This window comes from Scyliorhinus torazame, chromosome 10 (assembly GCF_047496885.1).
Source record: "Scyliorhinus torazame isolate Kashiwa2021f chromosome 10, sScyTor2.1, whole genome shotgun sequence".
NCBI classification, from domain to species: Eukaryota; Metazoa; Chordata; class Chondrichthyes; order Carcharhiniformes; family Scyliorhinidae; genus Scyliorhinus; species Scyliorhinus torazame.
This window is the reverse complement of record NC_092716.1, coordinates 132926206-132953854: the sequence shown is the minus strand read 5'-3', so window position 1 is coordinate 132953854 and position 27649 is coordinate 132926206. Positions and strand designations below refer to the sequence as shown.

The window sequence follows — 27649 nt, the reverse complement described above, 5'->3', positions numbered from 1 at the left end:
TGAATACCAACACTTATGAGATTCTGACCCATTAAAAAAATCCTTCCCAATTGGATAACTTCATACTTCACCACATTATACTCCATCCGCCACCTTGTCCAACAACTTAACCAGTCCTTTGCAGTGTATTTCTATCATCAAGTTTTAATTCCCCAGCTAGCTTGATATCAGCAAATTTATATTTCAGGTCTTTAGTTTTGAGGAAACATTTCATAATGTTTATAGACTATCAGGTCACCCCTCAGCCTTCTCCTCGTTACCTCATGATCTAGATGATGTGCATTACTAGGAGTATTTTACACAGCAGCTTGAAATGTGTGCCCCTCCTTGCGTCATTGTCTTGAGACCCTTCTCCATCCATTACTCTTGTACGGTGCATACATAAGATTGGATAATCTTGGATTACCGTATAAAATTGGACATCATAACCTTTCCACACACTCTCCTTTGGGTCAAACAGGACATCAGGGTCAATGTTTAAAAGAAAATAGTAAAATCAGAACATTAGTGAGTGGCTTACTTTCAATGGAATAAAGTGGAAAATATGAATGATAAATTGCACAGGAAATATAAACCCATGTCACTGGAATACCAGGGTTAAAAAGCTCAACTGTGACGTACTAAGTGGAAGTATTGTGCGGCAATGTCTTCGTTCAGGGCTCTGAATGCCTTTATTAACATGCTAATCTATGTGTATCCTTGATATCATGCACCCCCTCCCCCATCACATCGGCACTTGGATCAGATATCCCCCACGAGGGGGCTCCTGAACCTGTTCACAATAGGCCCCAAATGTAATGGCCCAGTTTTGAGTATCGGTACTCTAATTTTTCAAGCTTCTCTCACCCCCCAAGTCAACCAATCAGCCTGAAACTTCCACCCCCATTTTCTACCTCTAACTATTGCCATTGATGCCGCAGTTTTCCCCACATTGATGCTGGAGTTGTGGAGGGGGCTGGGTCGGGGAGCGGAGAAGGACCTATTTCAACCTTAAATGAAATGATTTCAACCCTGAGGCTCAGGGACTCCAGCAGTGTAACCAAATTATATATCACCCAAAACTTATATCGTGCCATACTTAACTCCAAACCTTTGAGTAGAACATCAGAACTCTAATCAGTTACCTTCTGCATGATCGCAACAGTAAACCGGTACAGGAACGGACATAGGTAGGTAGGTGCAAGATCACCACTTGCATTACAGAGCCTCGAGCCAGTAGTTGTATAACCCCCTACTCTTGTGTAAATCGAGATACTGGACCCCCTGGCGAGGCAGCCCTTCACATTTCACACATGGCTAGGAGTGGAGACATCGTATATGGTTTGTTTGGTTAGAATCACAGTGTAAAATCAGCACTATATTTCAGAGAACTCGTCCCGTCCACCCCACGGCACGACAAGCTGAGTCGAGGTGTCCCCCCCAGCCAGCTCCATTCCATCACTTTTCTTATACGTACTCACATGGTTTGCTGTCTTGTTTCAATGACCTCAACTTGGGCCACGTGCTTTGCTACTGTTGGGTCTTCTCCATTAACACGATCTAACTTTCCCCCACGGAAAAACACATGGATGTGAATAACTATCAGGAGCGCATTTCCATCCATTCCGCAGAACTAGAACACCCTGGCTTCCAACCGAGATCACAAGCTTCAAATCGAAGCACGTGTCTAATCACATGGGTTCAAACATCAGAGAATTACAGAATTGGGGGGGGGGGGGGGGGGTTGAAAGAGGACGTAGTGTAAAACGTTCTTTTGAGCTTCAAGTTGACTCGCACAATTTCTGCAGTTTGCCCCATCCCACGGGACAGCCAGTGCCGTCTTCCTTGGTCAATGTCACCAGCACGGGTGCAGTTGCCGAGGAGGAAACTGAATTTTCAGCAGGTGCCAATTTCCAAGTTTTTCTTTTATTAAAATTTTATATACCACTAACCAGTTAAATTATCCACTAAGTGTTCACTGCACAAGACACAGCACTGGAATGCTTATTAGAAGATGAGTGGGGGTAGACCCGCTGTGGTTGAGCACCTACCTGTGTTGGTAATGTAAACCTTGCAGCTGAGCAGCCAGATAGTGGGGCAGCTCCCACATTACTTCATTGGTTTGAACGTTCCAGTAATAGTAGCAGCCGGTGTTCTCATCCCACACTTCCTGCCAGTCACCCATATCCACATTAACTGTAAAGTGAGAGACAAGTGGTGTGTTCATTATAGAGTCTGGTTTACAGCATTGAAACAGGCCCTTTGGCCCAGCTTGTCCATGCCGCCCAGTTTAGTACTTGTACACATCAAGCGCACAACACGCCCACCTCCAGACACAGTCCTCCAGCGGCGAGGGTAAGGTGGTTTGACTCATGCAGAATGAATTGGTTAGGAAGGAGGAGGCCTGGGGAAAATATATACTCCCAGTTGGCAGGATGCGACCAGTGGCGTCTTACAGAGGTCTGTACTAGGATTTCACCCTTTTCTTATATTCATCAACAGTTTAGACAAAGGAATAAAGAACTATATATGCACATTTGCTGATGACACTAAGTTAGGGAGTGTAGGTGGGAGCAGGAAAAGGGTCACTGACGATTAAGTGAGTCCACTTTCAATTCAAGAAAGATAGACCCGAGTATTCCCTACATGTGAGGAACTCACTAAAAACTAGTAGGCAGATAGACACACCAAGGTAGAAGGTGGCTGAATGCTGGGTCTTTTGAACTGGAATACAAAGTTATGTTATCTGCACAGTCCATATGGAATATTGCATCCAATTCTGGGCATCGTGTCATAGAAAGTTCATCCTGGCCTTGAAGGAGTCCAATACAGCTTGCCAGAGTGATACCAGGATAAGGGAGCCAAACGAGAGGATAGCTTACTTCGAGGAGGCTGGTATTCCTTCAAACACAAGATGATTCCAGGCTAATCTATTGAGGTACTTAAGATGACCAAAATATTTCACAATGTAGTTAAAAAGAAATGACTTGCGTTGGTGACAGAATCCGGAACAGGGGGCACAATCCAAAAATTTGGGTTAGACCATTCAGAAGTGATATTAGGAAGCATTTCTTCATGGAAAGGGTATTGGAAACCTGGAACACTCTTCCCCAAAATATTGTTGAGACTGGGTGTGCTTTTAGGTGAATTGGACATTCTGAATTCTCCCTCTGTGTACCCGGCGCCGGTGTGTGGCGACCAGGGGATTTTCACAGTTCATTGCAGTGTTAATGTAAGCCTACTTGTGACACTAATAAAGATTATTAAAATCTATGCAGCTCAGGCCTGAGGAAATTCAATGACCTAGCTTCTACTGCTTTCCTGGGAAGAGAATTCCACAGACTAATGACGCTCAGAGAAAAACATTCTCATTTGTCTAAAATGGGAGACCCCTTATTTGTAAACTGCCCCCTAATTATGATCTCACCCACAACATCCTCTCAACATCCAGCCCGTCAAGGCCCCTCTAGATCTTGTAAGTTTCAATAAAATTACCTCATTCTTTTAAAGTCCACTTGGTATGAACCAAACCCGTTTAACCTTTCTTTATAGGATAAGCACTTTATCCTAATGAGTCAAGTGAACCGTAGAATCATAGAATCCCTACTGTGCAGGAGGTCATTTGGCCAATCAAGTCTACATCCAACCTAGGCCCACTCCTCCGCCCAATCTCTGTAATCTAACCTGCACATCTTTGGACACTAAGGGACAATTTAGCATGGCCAATTCACCTAACCAAATTTAGCTCCCATACATTTGGTCCCCTCAACCAAGCCATTGATGTAGATCTTAAATAGTTGTGACCCCAGCACAAATCCGTGGCACTCCATGAATTACAACCTACCAACCTGAAGAAGGCTAATTTATTCCTGTCCTCTACTTGCTGTTGTCAATTAATCCTTTATCCATGCTATTATGTGAGCGGCATGGTAGCACAGTGGTTAGCACTGTTGCTTCACAGCTCCAGGGTTCCAAGTTCGATTTCCGCTTGGGTCACTGTCTGTGCCGAGTCTGCATGTTCTCCCCGTGTCCAAAGACGGCAGGTTGGGAGGATTGGCCATGCAAAATTGTCCTTAGTGTCCAAGTGGGGTTACTGGGTTAGGGTAGAGGTGTGGGCTTAAAAAGGATGCTCTTGCCAAGGGCCGGTGCAGACTCCTTCTGCACTGTAAATTCTATGTTACCTGTATAGCATGTGTCAACTTGTATCAAATGCCTTTTGAAAATCTAAGTACACCACATCCACAGGTTTCCCTTTATTCACCTTGTGACTTCCTCAACTCTACTAAATTGGTTAAACTGGTTTCCATTTCAGAAAACCATGTTGATACGTGTACACAATGTTCCAATGGTACAGTTCCCTCTTTCCCTCGTGGTGCCAATGTCCCATGAATTGAAACTCATTTTTCCTACTGTAATCTTTGAGCCAGTCAACTCTCCAATCGTATTTAGCGGGAAGCTAGCATTTTTCTGAATGCTTCATACAGTTCCCCAAAAAGTGAAGAGATCGAGCAGGAAATTGGTAAGCAAATTTCAGACAAATATTAAAATAATAGAACAGTAACAGCGGGTGGTTTAAACAGTAACAGCGGGTGGTTTAAATGGTCCTATTAAAAATGTTGGAGAAAAGGACACAGCAAGGAGGGTGAAGAACTCATAAAACGTGAGTACAGGAAAACTTTCTTAATCAGCCCAATGAAGAATATGCTGTTGGGATGTAGTTCTGGGGATTAAGTTGGATAAATGGCGTATTTCAGTAGGAGAACGTCTGGGTAATAGTGATCAAAATGTAATCAAGTTTACAGTCATTATGGAAAGGACAAAAGCAAAAATTTATCATGCAAAAAACAAACCAGATGGGAGTAACTTCAGTGATTTAGGGAAAGGAAACGATTGCCCATTTGCTGCTTTCTTAGCCATGTGGTGGTGGAAATAATTACTCAACATACTCCCATAAATGAAATGAAAATCGCTTATGTCACAAGTAGGCTTCAAATGAAGTTACTGTGAAAAGCCCCTAGTCGCCACATTCCGGCGCCTGTTTGGGGAGGCTGGTACGGGAACTGAACCGTGCTGTTAGCCTGCCTTCAAAGCCAGCGATTTAGCCCTGTGCTAAACCAGCCCCTGAAGATGAGAGATCGGATATTAAAATTCAAAAAGGACCTTGACAAGTTAAGATACAGAACACATTTGAAAACTAGGCAAATAAGAGAATGCAGGAGAAACTTGAAAATAAAATAAACAGTGAGAAAAAAATGAATTGGCAAGGTAAAAGAGCAAATCTACTTTGAAAGATGTAAAGAGTAAAAGTATAATGAAAGAAAGTTTAGAGGCGATCAGAGACCGAAAGGGAAATCTCCTTGTGGAGGCAGAGGCCGTGATTAAAGTATTAAATGAATACTTTGCATGTTGCACAGAGAGAGGAGAATGATCAAGTTAATGTCACAGTCGATAAAAAGAAAGGAGTGGGGGGGGGCGGGGGGTCGATACAAGGATACTGGATAAGAATCCCTTGTTCAAAAATCAGAAATAAATATAAAATGCTAACTAGGTAAAGGTAAAGTCACCATAGTCTCAGATGGCCATAGGCTGCTTTCCCCTTTTGAGGGGGAGAGCGGACTGGTGGTGATTTAACCAGAGGATCACCACATCTCAGGCAAGGGACTAGGTTGAGAAGGCATGAATAACCTCAGCCGATATGCAAGTTCATACCTCAGCCGAAATGGGAACTGAACCCGCGCTGCTGGTCTCAGTCTGCATCATGAACCAGCTGTGTAGCCAACGGAGCTAATGTATACAGTTTAGTCTAACACTTCCTCCAATGGACACTGTATACAGTAATCTAACATACATCCAATGGACACTGTATACAATGTTCATCTAACACATGGCTCCAATGGACATTGTATAGTGTTCATCTAACACATGGATACTGTATACAGTATTAATCAAACACATACCTCCAATAGACACTGTATATAGTATTAATATAATATACCTTCAATTGACACTGAATACAGTATTATTCTAACATACCTCCACAGGACACTATACAGTATTAATCTAGCATACCTCAAATGGAAACTGTATACAGTATATAATATACTTCCAATGGACACTGTAGACATACAGTAAATGGCTCTAATGGACACTGTATACAGTATTAATCTGACACACCTCCAATGGACACTGTATACAGTATGAATCTAACACATGGCTCTAATGGACATGGTATGCATTATTAATCGAACACATAGCTCCAAGGGACACGGTATAGAGTATTAATCAAACACTTGGCTCCAAGGGATACTGTATACAGTATTAGTCGAACACTTGGCTCCAAGGGACACTGTATACAGTATTAATCTAACACATAGCTCTAATGGACACGATATGCTGTATTAATCGAACACATGGCTCCAAGGGACACTGTATACAGTATTAATCGAACATTTGGCTCCAATGGACATTGCATATAGAATTAATCTAACACATGGTTCCAGTGGACACTGAATACACTATTAATCTAGCATATCTCCAATGAACACTGTATACAGTATTAATCGAACACATGGCTTCAATGGATATTGTATTAATCTAACACATGGCTCCAATGGGCACTGCATAGGTACCAATTACATACCTCCAGCGAGTGAATACTGTGTATCGTAGTGCCAATCAGTTGTCATGTCACTGCCTTCCACTGTGGCATTCACCTCATTGCCGTTGTGGTTGTTTGCAGGTTTGGGTTCTGGTCGCGGTGGTGTGGGTGCCGGCACGGGCGTCTCAGTGGGAGTTGATTCAGAAACAGGTAAGGGTGCTGTAATTGCATCAATCTCCTGTGTTTATAGAAACACAAACATGACACTTGGACTGAGCATTGACTGAGCCCATCACATTATCCAGTGCTGTCTGACCGACTTGATCGCTCAAATAGTTCAGTTAGAAATAGGAGGACTGGGTCATTTAGCTGATCATGGCTGATCGGATTGTGAACTCAACTCTCTTTCCTGCTTGCCCTGTATCTTCTAGATCAAAAATCGAACTCAGCCTTGAATATATTCCATGTCCCAGCCTCTACTGCCTGCTGAGTTAAAGTATTCCACAGATTAACTACGTTCCGAGTTACAATTCCTTCTCATCACAGCCTTAAACCTTACTTGACAAGTGTGCCCCCCTAGTTCTCGATAATGCCTCAAGGCGAAACATCCTCTCGGTATCTGCATCCTCAAAAATGTATATCTTTCTTACATGCAGCCAACAAGCAGGCACATATACCCCTATGGAGAACCCTTGTGCACGGCCCCAGGAGTAAGCACGCACACACACACACACACATCCTGGACTAGAAGGCCGTGATTTTTAGTTCCACAGTCTAAGGCGATATTTTTCAAATTATGAGGGAGCTGCACTATTCAAAAGGGCAGGTTGGCCAACAATTAATCCCCACATCAAAATCCAAGCTTAAGTTTCCTGTCTGCCAGTTGTCTGTGGGATAATGCCAGTGGAAGAGGGGCGGCCATTCTCACCTATGCACCACCTGCTCCATTTAAAAGTCATTCTCCAGATGTTCGAGAGACAGGGAGGGGCAGCACGTAAATACAAAAGCAATTTAGCATAGCATTCCAGCTCAGAGGTCAACGTACAAGTGAAAGGTGAATTCACAGGTGAAAGGGCCACAAAGAAAAAAAGTGAGAAACTCACTATTTAAGGGGGACATGGGTCTCCAGATAGCAAGTGAGTGGGAACCTGGAAAATCTTTCCTTTCACTGGCCTGAGGAGCTCTGTGGCCCACAGACAGTAATTTGCAATAATCATTTCCTTCAGTCACTCCCCTCCATGCATGTTTTTTGCTTCCAAACACATTGTATGAATATGAGTTAAGAAGGGGCCAACCAAGAAGCCAAGTTAAATAGCTGTACACTGCCCAATGAAGACAATTCATGTGCAAAGCAGAGGAGCTTATTTTTCATGAAGTTGTGGATGTGGGCATCACTGGCTGGACCAGCATTTATTGCCCATCCCTAACTGCCCTTGAGAAGGTGGTGGTGAGCTGCGTTCTTGAACCGCTGCAGTCCATATGGTGTAAGTGAACTCGAGCTGCTGTTCGGAAGGTTCTAATATTTTGACCCCGTGTCAGTGAAGAAAGTTTCAAGTCAGGATGGAGAGAGACTTGGGAGGGGAATTTCCAGGAGGTGGTGTTCCCATGAATCTGCTGCTCTTGTCCTTCTAGATGGTAGTTCCTGCATCTTGTAGATGGTACACATGGCTGGTACTATTCACTGGTGGTGGAGGGATTGATTGTCTGTGGAAGGGGGGCTGTTTAGTCCTGGATGGTGTTGAGCTTCTTGAGTGTTGTTGGAGCTGCACTCATCCAGGCAAGTGGGGAATATACAACCACACTCCGGACTTGTGCATTGTCGATGGGGGACAGGCTTTGGGGATCAGGAGGTGAGTTACTTGCTGCAGAATACCCACTATTTCAAGTAAGCCTGAGAGTAGGTTTCATGTGCAGATTTCATGGCACGTACACCAGCACCAAGAAGTGCCAGAGAATTAGAAAGGCCAGTTTTCCCAGTTCAAAAGAGAGCTGGTGAATGCTGGGCAACCCTGAGATTCGATGCAGGGAGAAATAGGTAATTAAGGACTCCAGGTGACGATACATCATTTGCTCCACTTTCCCACATCACCACACACTAAATTTCAGAAAAATTACCATGATCACTTGTTCACATCCAGCTGCAAGCCCCTGGCACAATATAAACTGACCAGAGGCTTATAGAATTATCATAGAATTTACAGTGCAGAAGGAGGCCATTCGGCCCATTGAGTCTGCACCGGCTCTTGGAAAGAGCACCCTACCCAAGGTAAACACCTCCACCCGATCCCCATAACCCAGTAACCCCACCCAACACTAAGGGCAATTTTGGACACACTAAGGGTAATTTATCATGGCCAATCTACCTAACCTGCACATCTTTGGACTGTGGGAGGAAACCTGAGCACCCGGAGGAAACCCACGCACACACGGGGAGGATGTGCAGACTCCACACAGACAGTGACCCAAGCCGGAATCGAACCTGGGACACTGGAGCTGTGAAGCAATTGTGCTAGCCACAATGCTACCGTGCTGCTTAACACAGATGTGGTTTCAATCCAGAGCCAACTGGGTTACCAGAGCAAAACGACCAGATCGTTGACAGTTTCGGAGTACAAAAGTAACTGAAGAATCAGACTGTGGAAGTAAGCTGATGAATTGGTCTGCATATGGACAGTCAAGGGTTTACAGCAGTGACTCATTAACCGTAAAGCATTACAGTGCGCAAAGCTCCAGCAGTGGTTCCCAACGTTTTCCTTTACATGGACCATAGATCATTAAAAGCTTTTGCGGGCCACAGCTTTCGCCAGCCATTTTAAACATTATTTTTTAAACATAGCTTAAGGCTGACGATAGACAAACTTTTTCAGCAACGGTATTTAAAATGCAGCTATTTCTAATAGTTTATGATGCACACTCACAAATACATTGCGGATTATATCACACAAGGCTATTTATGAAGCAAAGTACATTGTGAATAATAATGTAACATCGATTAGGATATATACTGAGGTACACTTAATTGTTAAGGGCGGCATGGTGGCACAGTGGTTAGCACAACTGCTTCACAGCGACAGGGACCCGAGTTCGATTGCAGCCTTGGATGACCGAGCGTAGTTTGCACTTTCTCCCTCTGTCTGCGTGATTTCCTCCGGGTGCTCCGGTTTCCTCCCACAGTCCAAAGATGTGCAGACTAGGTGGATAGGTGATTGAAAATTTCCCCTTAGCACCCAGGGGTGTGCAGGTGGCCTCCGCCTGCACTGTAAGGATTCTATGAGTCTATTAATTGCATTTTCTTCTCTCTCTCTCTCTCTCTCTCCCCCCCCCCCCCCCCCCCCCCCCCCAACCCTGTCACGGGCCACAGGTTGGGTTATTCAGGGCTCTAGCCGTTCAAACCAGGACATAAAATCAACCTGGGACAGTCGGGACAGATATTCTGCACATTGTGAAGCCATGGACAACATAGGCTGGGGGAAGGGAGGGATGGCAGAGCAGGTAGTGGGTGAAGGTGAAGAGCAGCTGTGAGATGGAGACCCCAACAGTGCTTAGGAAGGAGAAACTTGAGGGTGTTCAAGAGGCTAGAATTAGAGGAGTGCAGATATTTCAGAGGGTTGTGGGGTTGGAGGAGAAGGTTACAGAGATAGGGAGGGTTACAGTCATGGGAGGGTTTGGAAAAAGGGCTGAGAATTAAAAAAACCAAGCCATTGCTTAATCAGGGGCTAATGTAGGTCAGCGAGCACAGAGACGACGCATGAATGGAAGGTGACGTGAGTTAGGACACCACTAGACTTCAAGTTCATGGAGGGTAGAATGTGGGAGACTAGCCAGGAACGTGCCGGAAAAGTCTGGTCTGGAGGGAATAACGACCTGAATGAAGGTTTCAACAGCACAATAGCTATGCAGTTGAGTAATGTTCGAGGTGAAATAATTGACTTAGTGACGGTGCAGATGTGTGAATGTAAGATCATCTCAAGATAAAGTATGTCACTGGGTAAGCAGTTTGATAATTCAGCAACAGCGGAGGGGTTCAGAGAGAGGTGGTGGTGAGGTGTTGTCCGTGTACATCTGTGAACTAATGTGCTTTTGGATGATGAGGATGAGTTCAGGAGTAGGGATCTCTCACTGCAGTTATACAGGGCCTTGGTGAGACCACACCTGGAGTATTGCATACAATTTTGGTCTTCTTACTTACGAAAGGATATACTTGTCATAGAGGGAGAGCAGCAAACGTTCAGTAGGCTGATACCGAGGTTAGCGGGACTGCCCAATGAGGAGAAATTGATTCGACTGGGCCTGTGTTCACTGGAGTTTAGTAGGATGAGAGGAGCCCTGATTGAAACGTATAAAATTCTAACAGGGCTGCAAGACCAGATGCAGGGAGGATGTTTTCCCTGGTTGGGGAATCTAGAACCAGGGGACACAGTCTCAGGATTCGGGGTAGACCATCTAGGACAGAGATGAGGAAAGATTTGCTCACTCAAAGGATAGTGAACCTGTGGAATTCTCTACCATAGAAGACTGTGGAGGTCAAGTCACTGAATGTAATCACGAGATAGATAATGTTTTATATTTTATTGCCATCAAAGGTACGGCAGGCAGTGGGAATATGGCATTGGCATAGAGGATCAACCATGACCATATTGAATGGTAAAGCAAGCTCGAAGGTCCGAATGGCCTACTCCTGGTTCCTAGTTGCTGAGGGGCAGATGTAGATGAGAAATAGGTGTCCAAAAAATGATCCTTGATGAACAACTGAGGTAACGGTGCAGAGGCAGCAAGAGAACGACTGCACATGATTCGCTGTTTACTAAGTATAGAAGCAGGCTATAGTACAGTCTCATGCAGCTTAAACATAGAGGAGAGGCACTGGGGGGAAAGATGGTGAGGGCAACCATGTCAAAGGCTGGAGTCAGGTTAAGGAGATCAGAGGATGTGATTTATGACTTTGATAAAAGCTGTTTTAGAAAATCTAATTGGGGGAATTCACAGAGTTCCAGGAAAGATGTCACACATTTGGGAGGCAACATGTTTAAGGACTGAGGAGGAAAGAGGCTGGAAATAGGACAGTAGTTTGCATGGATGGAGGGATCATGAGTTTTTTTTGAGGAGGGGGTTGACATTGGCAGATCTGAAGGAGAGGAGTAGAGTACCTGACAATAGAGAACTCTTAATAACAGCTAACCTGGGAGGAAGGGTCACAGGGCAAGATTGGCCGGGTGGTTAACAGTGAGGTTGAGTGCCTTGGGGTACAGGAAGATATAGCGGGATGGTCAAATGGACAGACAAGTGGCAGATGGAATTTAATCCTGACAAGTGTGAGGTGATACACTTTGGTAGGAGTAATTTGACAAGAGATAATTCAATGAATGGCGTGACACTGGGAAGTCCTGAGGAACAAAGGGACCTTGGTGTTTGTCCCTAGATCTCTCAAGGTAGAAGGGCAGGTTAATAGTCTGGTGGAAAAAGGCATGTGGACACTTGCCTTTATCAGTCGAGGCATAGATTACAAAAGCAGGGAGGTCATGTTGGAATTGTATTGAACTTTGATGAGGCCACAACTGGAGTTCTGCGTGCAATTCTGGTCGCCACATTATAGGAAGGATGTGATTGCACTGGAGTGGGTGCAGAGGCGTTTCATCAGGATGTTGCCTGGGATGGAACATTTAAGTTATGAAGAGATGTTGGACAGGCTTGGGATGTTTCCGTTGGAGCAGAGAAGACTGAACGGCGATCTGATCAAGGTTTACAAGATTATGAGGGGCATGGACAGGAAGCAGCTGTTCCTCTTAGTTGAAGGGTCAGCTACAAAAAGACACAGGTTCAAGGTGAGAGGCAGGAGGTTTAGGGGGATATGCGAGGAAATCTTTTTTCCCCCCAGAGGTTGTTGACGGTCTGGAATGCACTGTTTGGGAGGGTGGTAGAGGCGGGTTGCCTCACATGCTTTATAAAGTACCTGGATGAGCACTTGGCACGTCATAACATTCAAGACGTGCCAAGTGCTGGCAAATGGGATTAGGTAGGTGGGTCAGGTGGTTTTCATGAGTTAGTGCAGACTCGATGGGCTGAAGCGCCTCTTGTGTATTGTGAGGTTCTGCAGGAAAGGAAGCTGGGCTTTGTTTGGGGTGCAAGGCAGAGGATGGGGAAGATGCAAGCCGTGCTTGGGGGAGGTCAATCTAAGCCTTACCGCCATGAAGTTTGCCAGTGTGCTGTCGATATCTGCAGACTTGGGGGGCGGTGGCTCTGCCTCTTGTGGCTCAGTGTCAGCACCGTCGTCATCCTCGCTGTCTGTGTAAGCTCCGAGTAAGCCCAGCCCACCTGCAAGTCAGGATAACACAGTCAAACCTCCTGTTCCTCCTCCTCGCAAATGCCATAGCAGCAATATCACTTTACTTAGCAACACAGTACACATCAGTTAGGAGAGATGAGATGGGAGTAGAAAGTTGCAAATGGACTGTGATAGGTGAAATGAGTGGTTAAAGTACAGAAATGGAGAAATGTAATACATCGGAGCATTTTAAAAATGGTGAGTGCTTAAAATGATTCCTCATGCAGAGATAGAGAACCAATTTCAGCTGGTGCAGGAACCTAGAACAATGAGTTCAATTTTCTCCTGGTCCGGATGTTCGGGAAGCAATTACCTGTAGTCTGGACTGCTGATTCCTTTGCGATCCCATTGTTGGTGCTGCTTGAACTTGAATTAACCACTAATTGATCGGATGCATCCTCTTGTTCATCTGCAGAGAAGAACGGACGTTACAATCTGAACAAGGTGAAGGTCTGTATAATAAACAGTAGCTGTCGTTGAGAAACAGAATATCTACAGAGCGAAGAAAAGATAGATCAGGGTACTTTCTAGATGGTATGAAGCTAAATTCAGTAGATATCCAAAGAGACTCGGGGGTTCAGCTGCATGGATCTTTAAAATGCCACGAACAGGTGCAGAAAGTAATCAAGAAGGCTAATGGAATGCTAGCCTTAATATCTAGGGGGTTGAAGTATATGGACTGAAGCAGACATTATGCTGCAGCTATACAAAACCTCGGTTAGACCTGACTTGGAGTCACTGTGAGCAGATCTGGGCACACCTTAGGAAGGATATTATGGTCTTGGTGGCAGTGTAATGTAGGTTTACAAGAATGATACCTGGACGCCAGGGGTTAGGTTATGAGGAGAAATTATACACATTAGGTCCGTTTTTCCTGGAATTTAGAAGGCCAAGGGGTGATCTGATCGATATTAATAGGAAAAGACAGGATAGATAAAGATAAATTGTTTCCACTGGAGATTCTACAACAAGGGAGCAGTCTAAAAATTAGGGCCAGATCATTCAGATGAGATGTTAGGAAATCACAATTGTGTCGCAAGGCCACCATCAGAAGACCATAGACTGTAGATCCAGCAACTCCTCAAATACTCAAGTTAGATGTTGAATGGCCCAGCACCAGGGGCTGACAGAATTTGCTGGAAGGTGGGGAGACGGGTAAGACCATTAGCAAACCCCAAAACTGTAGCCCAGCAGCTACACAACCTCCTCTGACCCCATTCACCCAAGGTGCAGACACAACCATGCCTGATAATTTGAATCAACACGGTGGCACAGTGGCTAGTGCTGCTGCCTCAACGCCAGGGACCCGGGTTCAATTCCAGCCTTGGGTGACTACCTGTATGGAGACTGCACGTTTGCCCCATGTCTGCGTGGTTTCCTCGGGTGCTTCAGTTGCCTCCCACAGTCCAAAGATGTGCAGGTTGCGTGAATTGGCCATGATAAAATTGCTCCTTAGTATCCAGGGATGTGCAGGTTAGGTGGGGTTACAGAGATGGGGGGTGGTGGAGAAGTGGGCCGAGGGCGAGTGCTCTTTCAGAGGGCGAGTGCAGACTCGATGGGCTGAATGGCCCCCTTCTGCACTGTAGGAATTCTATGAAACCATTTCAGACTTGCTCAGTTTGAGGGCAGAGAAAATACCGAGGATGAGCATACGCCCTCACAAACGGGGAAAGAACAACTGAATATACAGAAGGCCCACTTGGAATGGCTGGCAGCAATGTGATTGGAACAACAAATGCCACCAGGGTTCAGTCTCAGCAGGCTTCTCAAGAGGTTGGGGTTGTGTCTGTCACACAGCGAAGGGAGCAATGGGGAAGATAAATTCACAATGTTCTCCTGCATACACAGACCACAGCTTGGAGCTTCTCAGGTGGCAGCAGTCCAGATCCCTGCTTTAGTGAATGGTTAGAAATCCACCAAATCGCACCACACTGCAAGAGAATTCCCCCCCCTCGGCACCATCAGAACAGGAGGCTGCAATCTGTCACTTCTACACATGATCAGAGAGCATGAGTTAAATATCTGAGGTTAAAAATGCATAAATGATAAGATCATTTGCAGTTTTGAAATGTAATTTTTAAATGTAGAAAAAAATGAAAAGTTTGCTGATTGTAAAGTGCGAATCAGATAGACCTGGGATTGCAGGTGAAAGTCCTATGATGTAATTGGGATGTCGATGGGAATTATTCACGCCCAGGATCGTCGTGGTCTCTCCGACTATCTCGAGTACAGTATGTTTGAGACAACTCAGAAAAAGGTGTCAAGTTTTTTAAAATTCATTTACAGGATGTGCTGGTTAAGCCAGCATTTATTGCTCATCCCTAGTTGCCCTTCACAAACTGGTGGTGAGCTGCCTTCTTGAACCGCTGCAGTCCTGGAGGTGTAGGTACACTCACTGTGCTATTAGGAAGGGAGTTCCAGGATGTTGCCCCAGTGACAGTGAAGGAACGGCGATATATTTCAAAGTCATGATGGTGAGTGACTTGGAGGGGTATCTCCAGGTGGTGGGGTTCTCAAGTGTCTGCTGCTCTTGTCCTTCTAGATGGTAGTGGTCGTGGGTTTGGAAGATGTTAAGGAACCTTGGTGGGTTACTGCAGTGCATCTTGTAGATGGTACACTCGGCTGCCACTGTTTGTTGGTGGTGGTGGGTTTGAATGATTGTGGGAGGGGTGCCAATCAAGTGGGCTGCTTTGTCCCAGATGGTGTCGAGCTTCTGGAGTGTTGTTGGAGCTGCACTCATCCAGGCAAGTGGAAAGTATTCCATTACACTCTTGACTTGTGCCTTGTAGATGGTGGACAGCCTTTGGCGGGGGGTGGTGGTCAGGATGTGAGTTACTCGCCGTAGTATTCCTAGCCTTTGACCTGACCTAGTAGCCACAGTATTAATGTGGCTAGTCCAGTTCAGTTTCTGGTCAATGGTAACCCCCCCAGGATGTTGATAGTGGGGGATGCAACAATGGTAATGCCATTGAATTTCAGGGGGGGGGGGGGTGGTTCAACCCTCTCTTGTGGGAGATGGTCATCACCTGGCATTTGTGTGGTGTGAATGTAACTTGCCACTTGTAAGCCCATGCCTGGATATTGTCCAGGTCTTGCTGCATTTGGACATGGACTGCTTCAGTATTTGAGGAGTTGCGAATGGTGCTCAACATTTGTTCAGTCATCCTCACTTCTGACCTTATGATGGAAGGGAGGTCATTGATGAAGCAGATGAAGATGGTTGGGCCCAGGACATTACCAAGGAATTCCTGCAGTGATGACCTGGAGTGGGGGATGATTGACCTCCAACCACCACTGTCTTCCTTTGACCCAGGTATGACTCCAACCAGCAGAGTATCCCCTGATTCCCATTGACTCCAGTTTAGCTAGGGCTCCTTGCTGCCATACTCTGTCAAATGCTGCCTTAATGTCAAGGGCAGTCACTCTTACCTCACCTTTGGCATTCAGCTCTTTTGCCCATGTTTGAACTAAGGCTGTAATGAGGTCAGGAGCTGAGTGACCCTGGTGGAACCCAAACTGAACATCCGCGAGCAGGTTATTGATGAGTAAATGCCGCTTGATAGCACTGTTGACAACTCCTTCCGTAATTTTCCTGATGATGGAGAGTAGACTGATAGGGCGGTAATTGACTGGGCTGGGTTTGTCCTGTTTCTTGTGTACAGGACATACCTGGGCAATTTTCCACATTGCCGGGTAGATGCCAGTCAAGGTAGAGTCGGGGGGGGGGGGGGGGGGGGGGGGGGGCTTTAAATTATTCAAGCAATTTCCCCACATCAGAGAAAGGATTGAAGGCATTTGGTAAACAGATGAAGGCTTTAAAGTATCCATATACTATTCAAACCATAGGACACGTTAAAATTAAAGATAAATAACAAGCTGTGGGTGTCAAGTTCAGAGAGGTGTTGAGGTAGAAAAGGTTTGTTTATTTTAATACATGTCAGTCATTCTCACAATGTGGGAAGCAGTCAGCCTGGAAGGCTGAATGAACAAATGCATGTGGCTTCTAGCAAGCGTCAGTGAGCCACATTACAAGCTTGGTTGATTTTAAGTTTGTACACAGGAAGTCATTCTCTACAAACAAAAAGAACATGTTCAAGCCTTGTATCATTTTTGAATTGCCAAAGAGCTTGGACAACTTATAGTTCCCGTTGCTTCCTTCTCGGCAGTGCCTGTTCCAATCAGAGTCCACTGTTAAACACCCTTTTCTCCTGTAGTGTAAATTGTTGCGCTTGTTTGAAATTTGGCACTCTTGCATTTGTCCTGACGGGAAGGACAAAAAAAATTTCACCATGTCTCCCTTTCGAGCAGCAGACAATGACTTTAGTCTTCCCAATCTTGAATTGTGACAAATCAGACAATGAAGAGATTGTGACAAATCAGACAATGAAGAGATTGTGAGAAATGGTGCTGAGGTTAAGAGCTGGAAAGTATGCATGGAGCCTGAGCTGCTTCCTGTGATACTGCTGAGGGGCAGCAGGTATATGAGAAATAGAAGGGGGTGCACGGATAGACCCTTGGGGAAATGAACAATAACGGCACAGGAGCAGAAAAGAAGCCATTGCAAGTGATTGCCAGACTACAAATAGATGGATGAGAACACAGCCAGACAATGTAGTCCCATTCAGCTGGGTGACAGAGGAACTGGATGGAGGGGAATGCTGTAGTCACTCGTGTTATAGGCTGCCGACAAATCAAGAATAGTAGTCACATAGGATGCCATATTATTTCAGCTTTGTTACTGGATTATGTGCATATGATTAAACTTACATACCAACATAGGAATTAGGAGTCAGCCACTTGGCCCCTTGAGCCTGCTCCACCATTTGATAAGATCATAGCTGATGTGATTAATGCCTCCATTTTAATTTCCTGCCTGTCACCCAATAATCTTTGACTTCATCAATCAAGAATCTATCTACCACTATCTTAAAAATATTCAATGGTTCTGCCTCCACCACATTCGATGAGGCGAATTCCACAAATTCACAACCCTCAGAAAAATTCTCATCTGTCTTAAATGGAAGGCCCCTTATATTTCATCCCTTCAAACAAGGGGAAACATGCTTTCAACATGAAGTCCCCTCATGATCTTATATGTTTCAACAAGAGAACTTCTCTTCTAAACTTCAGTGGATAATGACCCAACTTTTCTTCTTCAAAACATAACCCCCTCATCACAGCAAGGGCAGCACGATAGCATAGTGGTTAGCACTGTGGCTTCACAGAGCCAGGGTCCCAGGTGCGATTCCCTGCTGGGTCACTGTCTGTGCGGAGTCTGCATGTTTTCCGTGTCTGCGTGGGTTTCCTCCGGGTGCTCCCGTTTCCCTCCACAGTCCAAAGACCTGCAGGTTAGGTGGATTGGCCATGCTAAATTACCCTTAGTGTCCAAAAAGGTTAGATGGGTCTGGCACTGGATCGCCGGCGGCGGCTAGAGTGCTGAGGGGTTTATGGACCAGATGGGAGGGGTGGACCCTTGGAGATTTGCAAGGCCGGGGGCTAGGGAATTTTCATTCTTCTCACATGTCCATAAGGCTTATTCCCGAATCGACTTTTTCATCTTGAGCAGGGCGTTGATAGCGAGAGTAGAGGATACTGAGTATTCGGCAAGCCATTTCGCCCCGCGTTGGGTGGACTTGGAGATGGGGGAGAGGGACCAGCGCCCGTTGTGGCGCTTGGAGGCGGGGCTGTTGGCGGACGAGGAGGTGAGCAAGCGGGTCCGAGGAAGTATAGAGAGGTACCTGGAGACGAACGACAACGGGGAGGTCAGAGTGGGGATGGTATGGGAGGCACTGAAGGCAGTGGTGAGGGGTGAGCTGATCTCCGTTAGAGCCCACAAGGAGCAGAGGGAGCCGGGGGGGGGGGGGGGGGGGGGGGGGGGGGGGGGAGGCTGGTGGGGGAGATGGTGAGGGTAGACAGGGGGTATGTGGAGGAGCCCGAGGAAGGATTGTTGAGGAAGAGGCGCAGCCTCAAAGCTGAATTCGACCTGGTGACCACCAGGAAAGGCAGAGGTGCAGTGGAGGAAGGCCCAGGGGGCGATTTACGAGTATGGGGAAATGGCAAGCCGGATGCTGGCGCATCAGCTTTGGAAGCGGGACGCAGCTAGGGAGATCGGGGGAGTCAAGGACAGGAGAGTATGGTGCGGAGTGGAGCTGGCATCAATGGGGTCTTCAGGGACTTCTATGAGGAATTGTACCGATCCGAGCCCCCACGGGAGGGAGGGATGGGCTGCTTCCTGGACCAATTGAGGTTTCCAAAGGTGGAAGAGGGACTGGTGGCGGGATTGGGGGCCCCCGATTGGGCTGGAGGAGCTGATCAACGGGATAGGAAGCATGCAGGCGGGGAACGCACCTGGGCCGGACGGTTTGCCGGTCAAATTCTATAAAAAAAATATATGGACCCGTTGGGCCCGCTGTTAGTTAGGACCTTCAATGAGGCAAGGGAGGGGGGGGGCTTTGCCTCGGACGATGTCCCGGGACTGATCTCCTTGATCCTGAAGCGGGACAAGGATCCCCTGCAATGTGGGTCTTACAGACCGATTTCCTTGCTAAATGTAGATGCAAAGGTGCTGGCGAAGGTCTCAGCCACGAGGATTGAGAATTGTGTGCCACAGATCATCCATGAAGACCAGACGGGGTTTGTGAAGGGGAGGTAGTTGAACGCGAATGTGTGGAGGCTTTTGAACGTTATAATGATGCCGGCGAGGGAGGGGGAGATAGTGGTGGCGATGGACGCTGAGAAAGCCTTCGATAGGGTAGAGTGGGGGTACCTGTGGGAGGTGCTGAGGAGGTTTGGGTTTGGGGAGGGGTTTGTCAGGTGGGTTAGGCTGTTGTACGGGGTCCCGATGGCGAGTGTGGCCACAAACAAGAGTAAGTCGGAGTACTTTCGGTTGCGTCGAGGGATGAGGCAGGGGTGTCCCCTGTCCCCCCTGCTCTTCGCACTGGCGATTGAACCCCTGGCTATGGCACTGAGGGAGTCAAGGAACTGGAGGGGGTTGGTGTGGGGTGGGGAGGAGCATAGGGTGTCACTTAATGAGGATGACCTGCTGCTGTATGTGGCGGACCCGGTGGGAGGAATGCCGGAGGTAATGAGGATTCTTAGGGAATTCGGGGACTTTTCGGGGTACAAGCTCAACATGGGGAAGAGCGAGCTGTTCGTAGTTCATCCAGGGAACCAGGAGAGGGGGATTGGCGAGCTCCCACTAAAAAAGGCAGAGAGGAGCTTCAGGTATCTGGGAGCCCAGGTGGCCAGGAGCTGGGGGGCCCTGCATAGGCTTAATTTTACAAGGCTGGTGGAGCAAATGGAGGAGGAGTTCAAGAGGTGGGACGTGTTGCCGCTGTCCTTGGCGGGTAGGGTGCAGTCAATCAAAATGACGGTGCTCCCAAGGTTTTTGTTCCTGTTCCAGTGCCTCCCCGTGTTTATCCCGAAGGCTTTTTTCAGACGGGTTAACAGGAGTATAATGGAGTTTGTGTGGGCGCGAGGGACTCCAAGGGTGAGAAGGGTGTTCCTGGTGCGGAGTAGAGATGGGGGGGGGGGGGCGCTGCCCAACCTCTGTGTACTACTGGGCCGCCAATGCGACGATCGTGCGCAAGTGGGTGATGGAGGGGAGGGGGCTGCATGGATGCAGTACAGGATGCTCTTGGGGGGGGGGGGGGGGGGGAAGAGATCTCGGAAACTTACCAGGTGATGCAGGAGGAGGACGCGGCCTCGGTGGTGGAGGTAAAAGGTAAGTGGGAGGAGTTGGGAGAGGAAATTGAGGAAGGGACGTGGGCAGATGCCCTGGAGAGGGTGAACTCTTCCTCATCGTGCATGAGGCTCAGCCTCATACAGTTTAAGGTGCTGCACAGGGCACACATGACCGGGAAAAGGATGAACCGGTTCTTTGGGGGTGAGGACAGGTGTGTTAGGTGCTCAGGGAGCCCAGCAAACCACACCCATATGTTCTGGGCATGCCCAGCGCTGGAGGAATTTTGGAAGGGCATAGCGAGGACGGTGTCAAGGGTGGTAGGATCAAGGGTCAAGCCGGGCTGGGGGCTCGCAATATTTGGGGTGGCAGAGGAGCCGGGAGTGCAGGAGGCGAAAGAGGCCGGAATTCTGTCCTTTGCGTCCCTTGTAGCCCGGCGAAGGATTCTTCTTCAGTGGAAGGATGAAGGCCCCCAAGCATGGAATCCTTGATCAGCGATATGGCAGGGTTTATTAAGTTGGAGAGGGTGAAATTCACCTTGAGAGGGTCGGTACAAGGGTTCTTTAGGCGGTGGCAACCGTTCTTAGACTTCCTGGCAGAGCGGTAGACATTGGTCAATGGCAGCAGCAACTCAGGGGGGGGGTCCATTTTCTTTTGTTTTTGTTATTTACACTGGAGGGTCTGAGGGGTTGTATATACTTGTTGTATTAAGTCGGGGTGTCAATGTTAATTTATTATTTATGTACAGGGGGGAGGGGGGGGGGGGGGGAAGAGGGGGTATGGAGGGTTGTTTTCTGGACTGTGTTTTGTACTGAACCCTGTTGGGTTTCTTTTTAATTTTGTTATTGATATTTTATGAAAACCTTTAATAAAAATTATTTTTTATAAAAAAAGGTTAGATGGGGTTATTGGGTTAGGGTGGAAGTGAAGGCTTAAGTGGGTCGGTGCAGACTCGATTGGCCGAATGGCCTCCTTCTGCACTATATGTTCTAATCCGGTGAACCCATGTGAACTGCTTTGAAAGCATTTAGATCAGCTTGCAATTCAGGAGACCAAAACTGTACATAGTACACTCAAGTGAGGTCTCACAAATGCCCGAAACTTCAAAGAAAATCCAATGTCTCAGAAGTGTTTGATGGACAGCATAGAGGAAGCATTATTCTGTACCTAACTCCGTGCTGTACCGGTCATGGGAATGTTTGATGGGACAGTGTAGAGGGAGCTTTACTCTGTATCTAACTCCATGCTGTACCTGTCGGGGAGGGTTTGACAGGGACAGAGTAGGGGGAGCTTTATTCGGTACCCCACTCCGTGCTGTACCTGTCCTGGAAATGTTTGATGGGATAGTGTAGAGCGAGCTTTAGTCTGTAGCTAACCCCGTGCTGTACCTGTCCTGGGAGTGTTTGATGGAGACAGTGTAGAGGGAGCTTTACTCTGTATCTAACCCCCTGCTGTACCTGTCCTGAGAGTGTTAGAACATGGAACATTACAGCGCAGTACAGGCCCTTCGGTCCTCGATGTTGCGCCGACCAGTGAAACCACTAAAGCCCATTTACACTATTCCCTTATTGTCCATATGTCTATCCAATGACCATTTGAATGTCCTTAGTGTTGGCGAGTTCACTACTGTTGCAGGCAGGGCATTCCACGCCCTTACTACTCTCGGAGTAAAGAACCGACCTCTGACATCTGTCTTATATCTATCTCCCCTCAATTTAAAGCTATGTCCCCTCGTTCTAGACATCGCCATCCGAGGAAAAAGGCTCTCACTGTCCACCCTATCCAATCCTCTGATCATATCTTGTATGCCTCAATTAAGTCACCTCTTAACCTTCTTCTCTAACGAAAACAGCCTCAAGTCCCTCAGCCTTTCCTCACAAGGAATCTTCCCTCCATACTAGGCACCATTCTGGTAAATCTCCTCTGCACCCTTTCCAATGCTTCCACATCCTTCCGAGAATGCAGCGACCAGAATTGCACGCAATACTCCAAATGCGGCCGCACCAGAGTGTTGTATAGCTGCAACATGACCTCATGGCTCCTAAACTCAATCCCTCTACCAATAAAAGCTAACCACCGTACGCCTTCTTAACAACCCTCTCAACCTGGATGGCAACTTTCAGGGATCTATGTACATGGACACCGAGATCGCTGCTCATCCACACTGCCAAGAATCTTACCATTAGCCCAGTACTCTGTCTTCCTGTTATTCCTTCCAAAATGAATCACCTCACACTTTTCTGCATTAAACTCCATTTGCCACCTCGCAGCCCAGCGCTGCAGCTTATCTATGTCCCTCTGTAACTTGTAACATCCTTCCGCACTGTCCACAACTCCACCGACTTTAGTGTCATCTGCAAATTTACTCACCCATCCTTCCACGCCCTCCTCCAGGTCATTTATAAAAATGACAAACAGCAGTGGCCCCAAAACAGATCCTTGTGGTACACCACTAGTTACTGGACTCCATTCTGAACATTTCCCATCAACCACCACCCTTTGTCTTCTTCCAGCTAGCCAATTTCTGATCCAAACTGCTAAATCACCCTGAATCCCATGCCTCCGTATTTTCTACAGTAGCCTACCATGGGGAACCTTACCAAACGCTTTACTGAAATCCATATACACCACATCAACTGCTTTACCCTCATCCACCTGTTTGATCACTTTCTCAAAGAACTCAATAAGGTTTGTGAGGCACAACCTACCCTTCACAAAACCATGTTGACTATCTCTAATCAAATTATTCCTTTCCAGATGATTATACATCCTATCTCTTATAAACCTTTCCAAGACTTTGCCCACAACAGAAGTAAGGCTCACTGGTCTATAGTTACTGGGGTTGTCTCTACTCCCCTTCTTGAACAAGGGGACAACATTTGCTATCCTCCAGTCTTCTGGCACTATTCCTGTAGACAAAGATGACTTAAAGATCAAAGCCAAAGGCTCAGCAATCTCCTCCCTAGCTTCCCAGAGAATCCTAGAATAAATCCCATCCGGCCCAGGGACTTATCTATTTTCACACTTTCCAGAATTGCTAACATCTCCTCCTTGTGAACCTCAAGCCTTTCTAGTCTAGTAGCCTGAATCTCAGTATTCTCCTCTACAACATTGTCTTTAGGTCCTTCCTAGCTAACTTGTAACTCTCGAGCGCCCTAACTGAACCTTCATGTCTCATCTTTACCCAAGTCTCCTTCTTCCTCTTGACAAGTGTTTCGACTGCTTTAGTAAACCACGGTTCCCTCCCTCGACCACTTCCACCCTGCCTGACAGGTACATACTTATCAAGGACATGCAGTAGCTGTTCCTTGAATAAGCTCCACATTTCCATTGTGCCCATCCCCTGCAGTTTTCCTCTCCATCCGATGTATCCTAAGGCTTGCCTCATCGCATCATAATTGCATTTCCCCCAGATATAACTCTTGCCCTGCGGTATATACCTATCCCTTTCCATTGGTGCAGGTAGGGCAGTAGATGTTGTCTATATGGACTTCAGTAAGGCCTTTGACAAGGTCCCTCATGGTAGACTAGTACAAAAGGTGAAGTCACACGGGATCAGGGGTGAACTGGCAAGGTGGATACAGAACTGGCTAGGCCATAGAAGGCAGAGGGTAGCAATGGAGGGATGCTTTTCTAATTGGAGGGCTGTGACCAGTGGTGTTCCACAGGGATCAGTGCTGGGACCTTTGCTCTTTGTAGTATATATAAATGATTTGGAGGAAAATGTAACTGGTCTGATTAGTAAGTTTGCAGACGACACAAAGGTTGGTGGAATTGCGGATAGCGATGAGGACTGTCTGAGGATACAGCAGGATTTAGATTGTCTGGAGACTTGGGCGGAGAGATGGCAGATGGAGTTTAACCTGGACAAATGTGAGGTAATGCATTTTGGAAGGGCTAATGCAGGTAGGGAATATACAGTGAATGGTAGAACCCTCAAGAGTATTGAAAGTCAAAGAGATCTAGGAGTACAGGTCCACAGATCACTGAAAGGGGCTACACAGGTGGAGAAGGTAGTCAAGAAGGCATACGGCATGCTTGCCTTCATTGGCCGGGGCATTGAGTATAAGAATTGGCAAGTCATGTTGCAGCTGTATAGAACCTTAGTTAGGCCACACTTGGAGTATAGTGTTCAATTCTGGTCGCCACACTACCAGAAGGATGTGGAGGCTTTAGAGAGGGTGCAGAAGAGATTTACCAGAATGTTGCCTGGTATGGAGGGCATAAGCTATGAGGAGCGATTGAATAAACTCGGTTTGTTCTCACTGGAACGAAGGAGGTTGAGGGGCGACCTGATAGAGGTATACAAAATTATGAGGGGCATAGACAGAGTGGATAGTCAGAGGCTTTTCCCCAGGGTAGAGGGGTCAATTACTAGGGGGCATAGGTTTAAGGTGAGAGGGGCAAAGTTTAGAGTAGACGTACGAGGCAAGTTTTTTACGCAGAGGGTAGTGGGTGCCTGGAACTCACTACCGGAGGAGGTAGTGGAGGCAGGGACGATAGGGACATTTAAGGGGCATCTTGACAAATATATGAATAGGATGGGAATAGAAGGATACGGACCCAGGAAGTGTAGAAGATTGTAGTTTAGTCGGGCAGTATGGTCGGCACGGGCTTGGAGGGCCGAAGGGCCTGTTCCTGTGCTGTACATTTCTTTGTTCTTTGTATCACTAAAGTAAACGTAATCGAATTGCGGTCACTATCACCAAAGTGCTCACCTACCTCCAAATCTAACACCTGTCCTGGTTCATTACCCAGTACCAAATCCAATATGGCCTCGCCTCTCGTTGGCCTATCGACATGCTGTGTCAGGAAACCCTCCTGCACACATTGGACAAAAACGGACCCATCTAATGTACTCGAACTACAGCGCTTCCTGTCAATATTTGGAAAGTTAAAGTCCCCCATTACAACTACCCTGTTGCTTTCGCTCCTGTCCAGAATCATCTTTGCAATCCTCTCCTCTACATCTCTGGAACTTTTCGGAGACAACCTCAGTAGACGAGTCCTCATCAAACGTCCTTTCTGCCACCGTAATACTGTCCTTGACTAACAATGCCACCCCTCCCCCTCTTTTACCACCTTCCCTGAGCTTACTGAAATATCTAAATCCTGGCACCTGAACAACCATTCCTGTCCCTGCTCTATCCATGTCTCCGAAATGGCCACAACATCAAAGTCCCAGGTACCAACCCATGCCGCAAGTTCACCCACCTTATTCCGGATGCTCCTGGCATTGATGAAGACACACTTTAAACCACCTTCCTGCCTGCCGGTACACTCCTGCAACTTTGAAACCCTACTCATGACCTCACTACCCTCAACCTCCTGTATACTGGAGCTACAATTCAGGTTCCCAAGCCCCTGCTGAACTAGTTTAAACCCTCCCAAAGAGCATTAGCAAATTTCCCCCCAGAATATTGGTACCCCTCTGGTCCAGATTCAGACCATCCAGTTTGTAGAGGTCCCACCGACCCCAGAATGAGCCCCAACTATCCAGAAATCTGAAACCTTCCCTCCTGCACCATCCCCGTAGCCACGTGTTCAACTCTTCTCTCTCCCTATTCCTCGTCTCGCTATCACGTGGCACGGGTAACAACCCAGAGATAATAACTGTGTCCTAGATCTAAGTTTCCACCAGAGCTCCTTGAATTCCTGCCTTACATCCCCATTCCTTTTCATGTGGCGGGGACAGGCCTCCTGGGGCAGAGTGGCAGGGACAGTATCCCCCGGGCAGAGATCGCCCCCCCCCCCCCCCCGGGACAGAGTGGCAGGGACCGCCCCCTCCCCCGGGACAGAGTGGCAGGGACCGCCCCCCCCCCCCCCCCCGGACAGAGTGGCAGGGACCGCCCCCCCCCCCCCCCCCCGGACAGAGTGGCAGGGACCGCCCCCCCCCCCCCCCCGGACAGAGTGGCAGGGACCGCCCCACCCCACCCCCCCCCCCCCCCACCGGGGACAGAGTGGCAGGGACCACCCCCCCAGGACAGAGTGGCAGGGACCACCCCCCCAGGACAGAGTGGCAGGGACCACCCCCCGCCCCCCCCAGGACAGAGTGGCAGGGACCACCCCCCCGCCCCCCCAGGACAGAGTGACAGAGACCACCACCCCCGCCCCCCCCCCGGGACAGAGTGGCAGGGACCAGCCCTCGCCCCCCCCGGACAGAGTGGCAGGGACAGAGTGGCAGGGACCGCCCCCCCCCGGGACAGAGTGGCAGGGACCACCCCCCCGCCCCGGACAGAGTGGCAGGGACCAGCCCTCGCTGGGCAGATGGCGGGGACAGGCCGCGGCGTCCAGCCCCGGGCCGGCTGGTCCAACTCACCTTCTGAACCCGAGCCGCGATCCTCCTTCTTGTGGCCAGGCTCCAGCTGCAGGATGGGCCGCCGCCGGCTTTGCGGCAGGTTGATCCGCGTCTTCTTCCCCATCGAGACCCGCTTCCAGGTCGCAGCTCAGCCGCTTGTGCAGGGCGGAGAAGGCCGGCCGCCTCCCGGTCTTCGCTGGGCCTCGGTCTCTTCGCTGGCGCCCTCCTCGCCGGGCCTGCCAAGCTCCCTCCTCGCCGGGCCTGCCAAGCTCCCTCCTCGCCGGGCCTGCCAAGCTCCCTCCACGCCGGGCCTGCCAAGCTCCCTCCACGCCGGGCCTGCCTGCCTCTCTCTGACTTCGGCCTCCGTCTCCTTTTCCGTCTCTCCCTCCGGGACCAACCGGAGCTCTGCGTGCTGACGTCAACACGTTAATGCATTTAAATAGGTGTGACGTCAGAGTGCCTGCCCGTCACTGGGCTCGGCCCGTGCGCAGCAGGGTTGCACGCCCCGTTTCCATGCCCTGCACCTCACACCGGAGACCAGGCCCGTCTCACCGGAGAGCGGCCCCTCCGGAGAACGGCCCCTCATTCACAACTAATCATCAAAACTTCAATCAATATAGTCAGATAGCAGAGACTTGGGTCTATTAAAGACAGATCCAGGTGGGGAAAGATCAGAAAGTAATAACAGATTGTCATAGAATTTACAGTGCAGAAGGAGGCCATTCGGCCCATCGAGTCTGCACCTCGAGTCTGCACCGGCTCTTGGAAAGA

General features: G+C 48.0%; 1 protein-coding gene across 1 annotated transcript in view; it reads right to left on the bottom strand.

The window, feature by feature from the left end:
- The window catches only part of fnbp4 (formin binding protein 4), a 56295-nt gene extending 29011 nt beyond the window's left edge, over positions 1-27284 (bottom strand). Inside the window, 5 exon segments of the mRNA XM_072518764.1 lie at positions 2031-2175; positions 6620-6815; positions 12759-12889; positions 13213-13308; positions 26900-27284. Of these exon segments, the coding sequence (XP_072374865.1) occupies positions 2031-2175; positions 6620-6815; positions 12759-12889; positions 13213-13308; positions 26900-27002 (671 nt within the window). The 5' untranslated portion in view covers positions 27003-27284.
- Between the last annotated feature and the right edge of the window lie 365 nt (positions 27285-27649).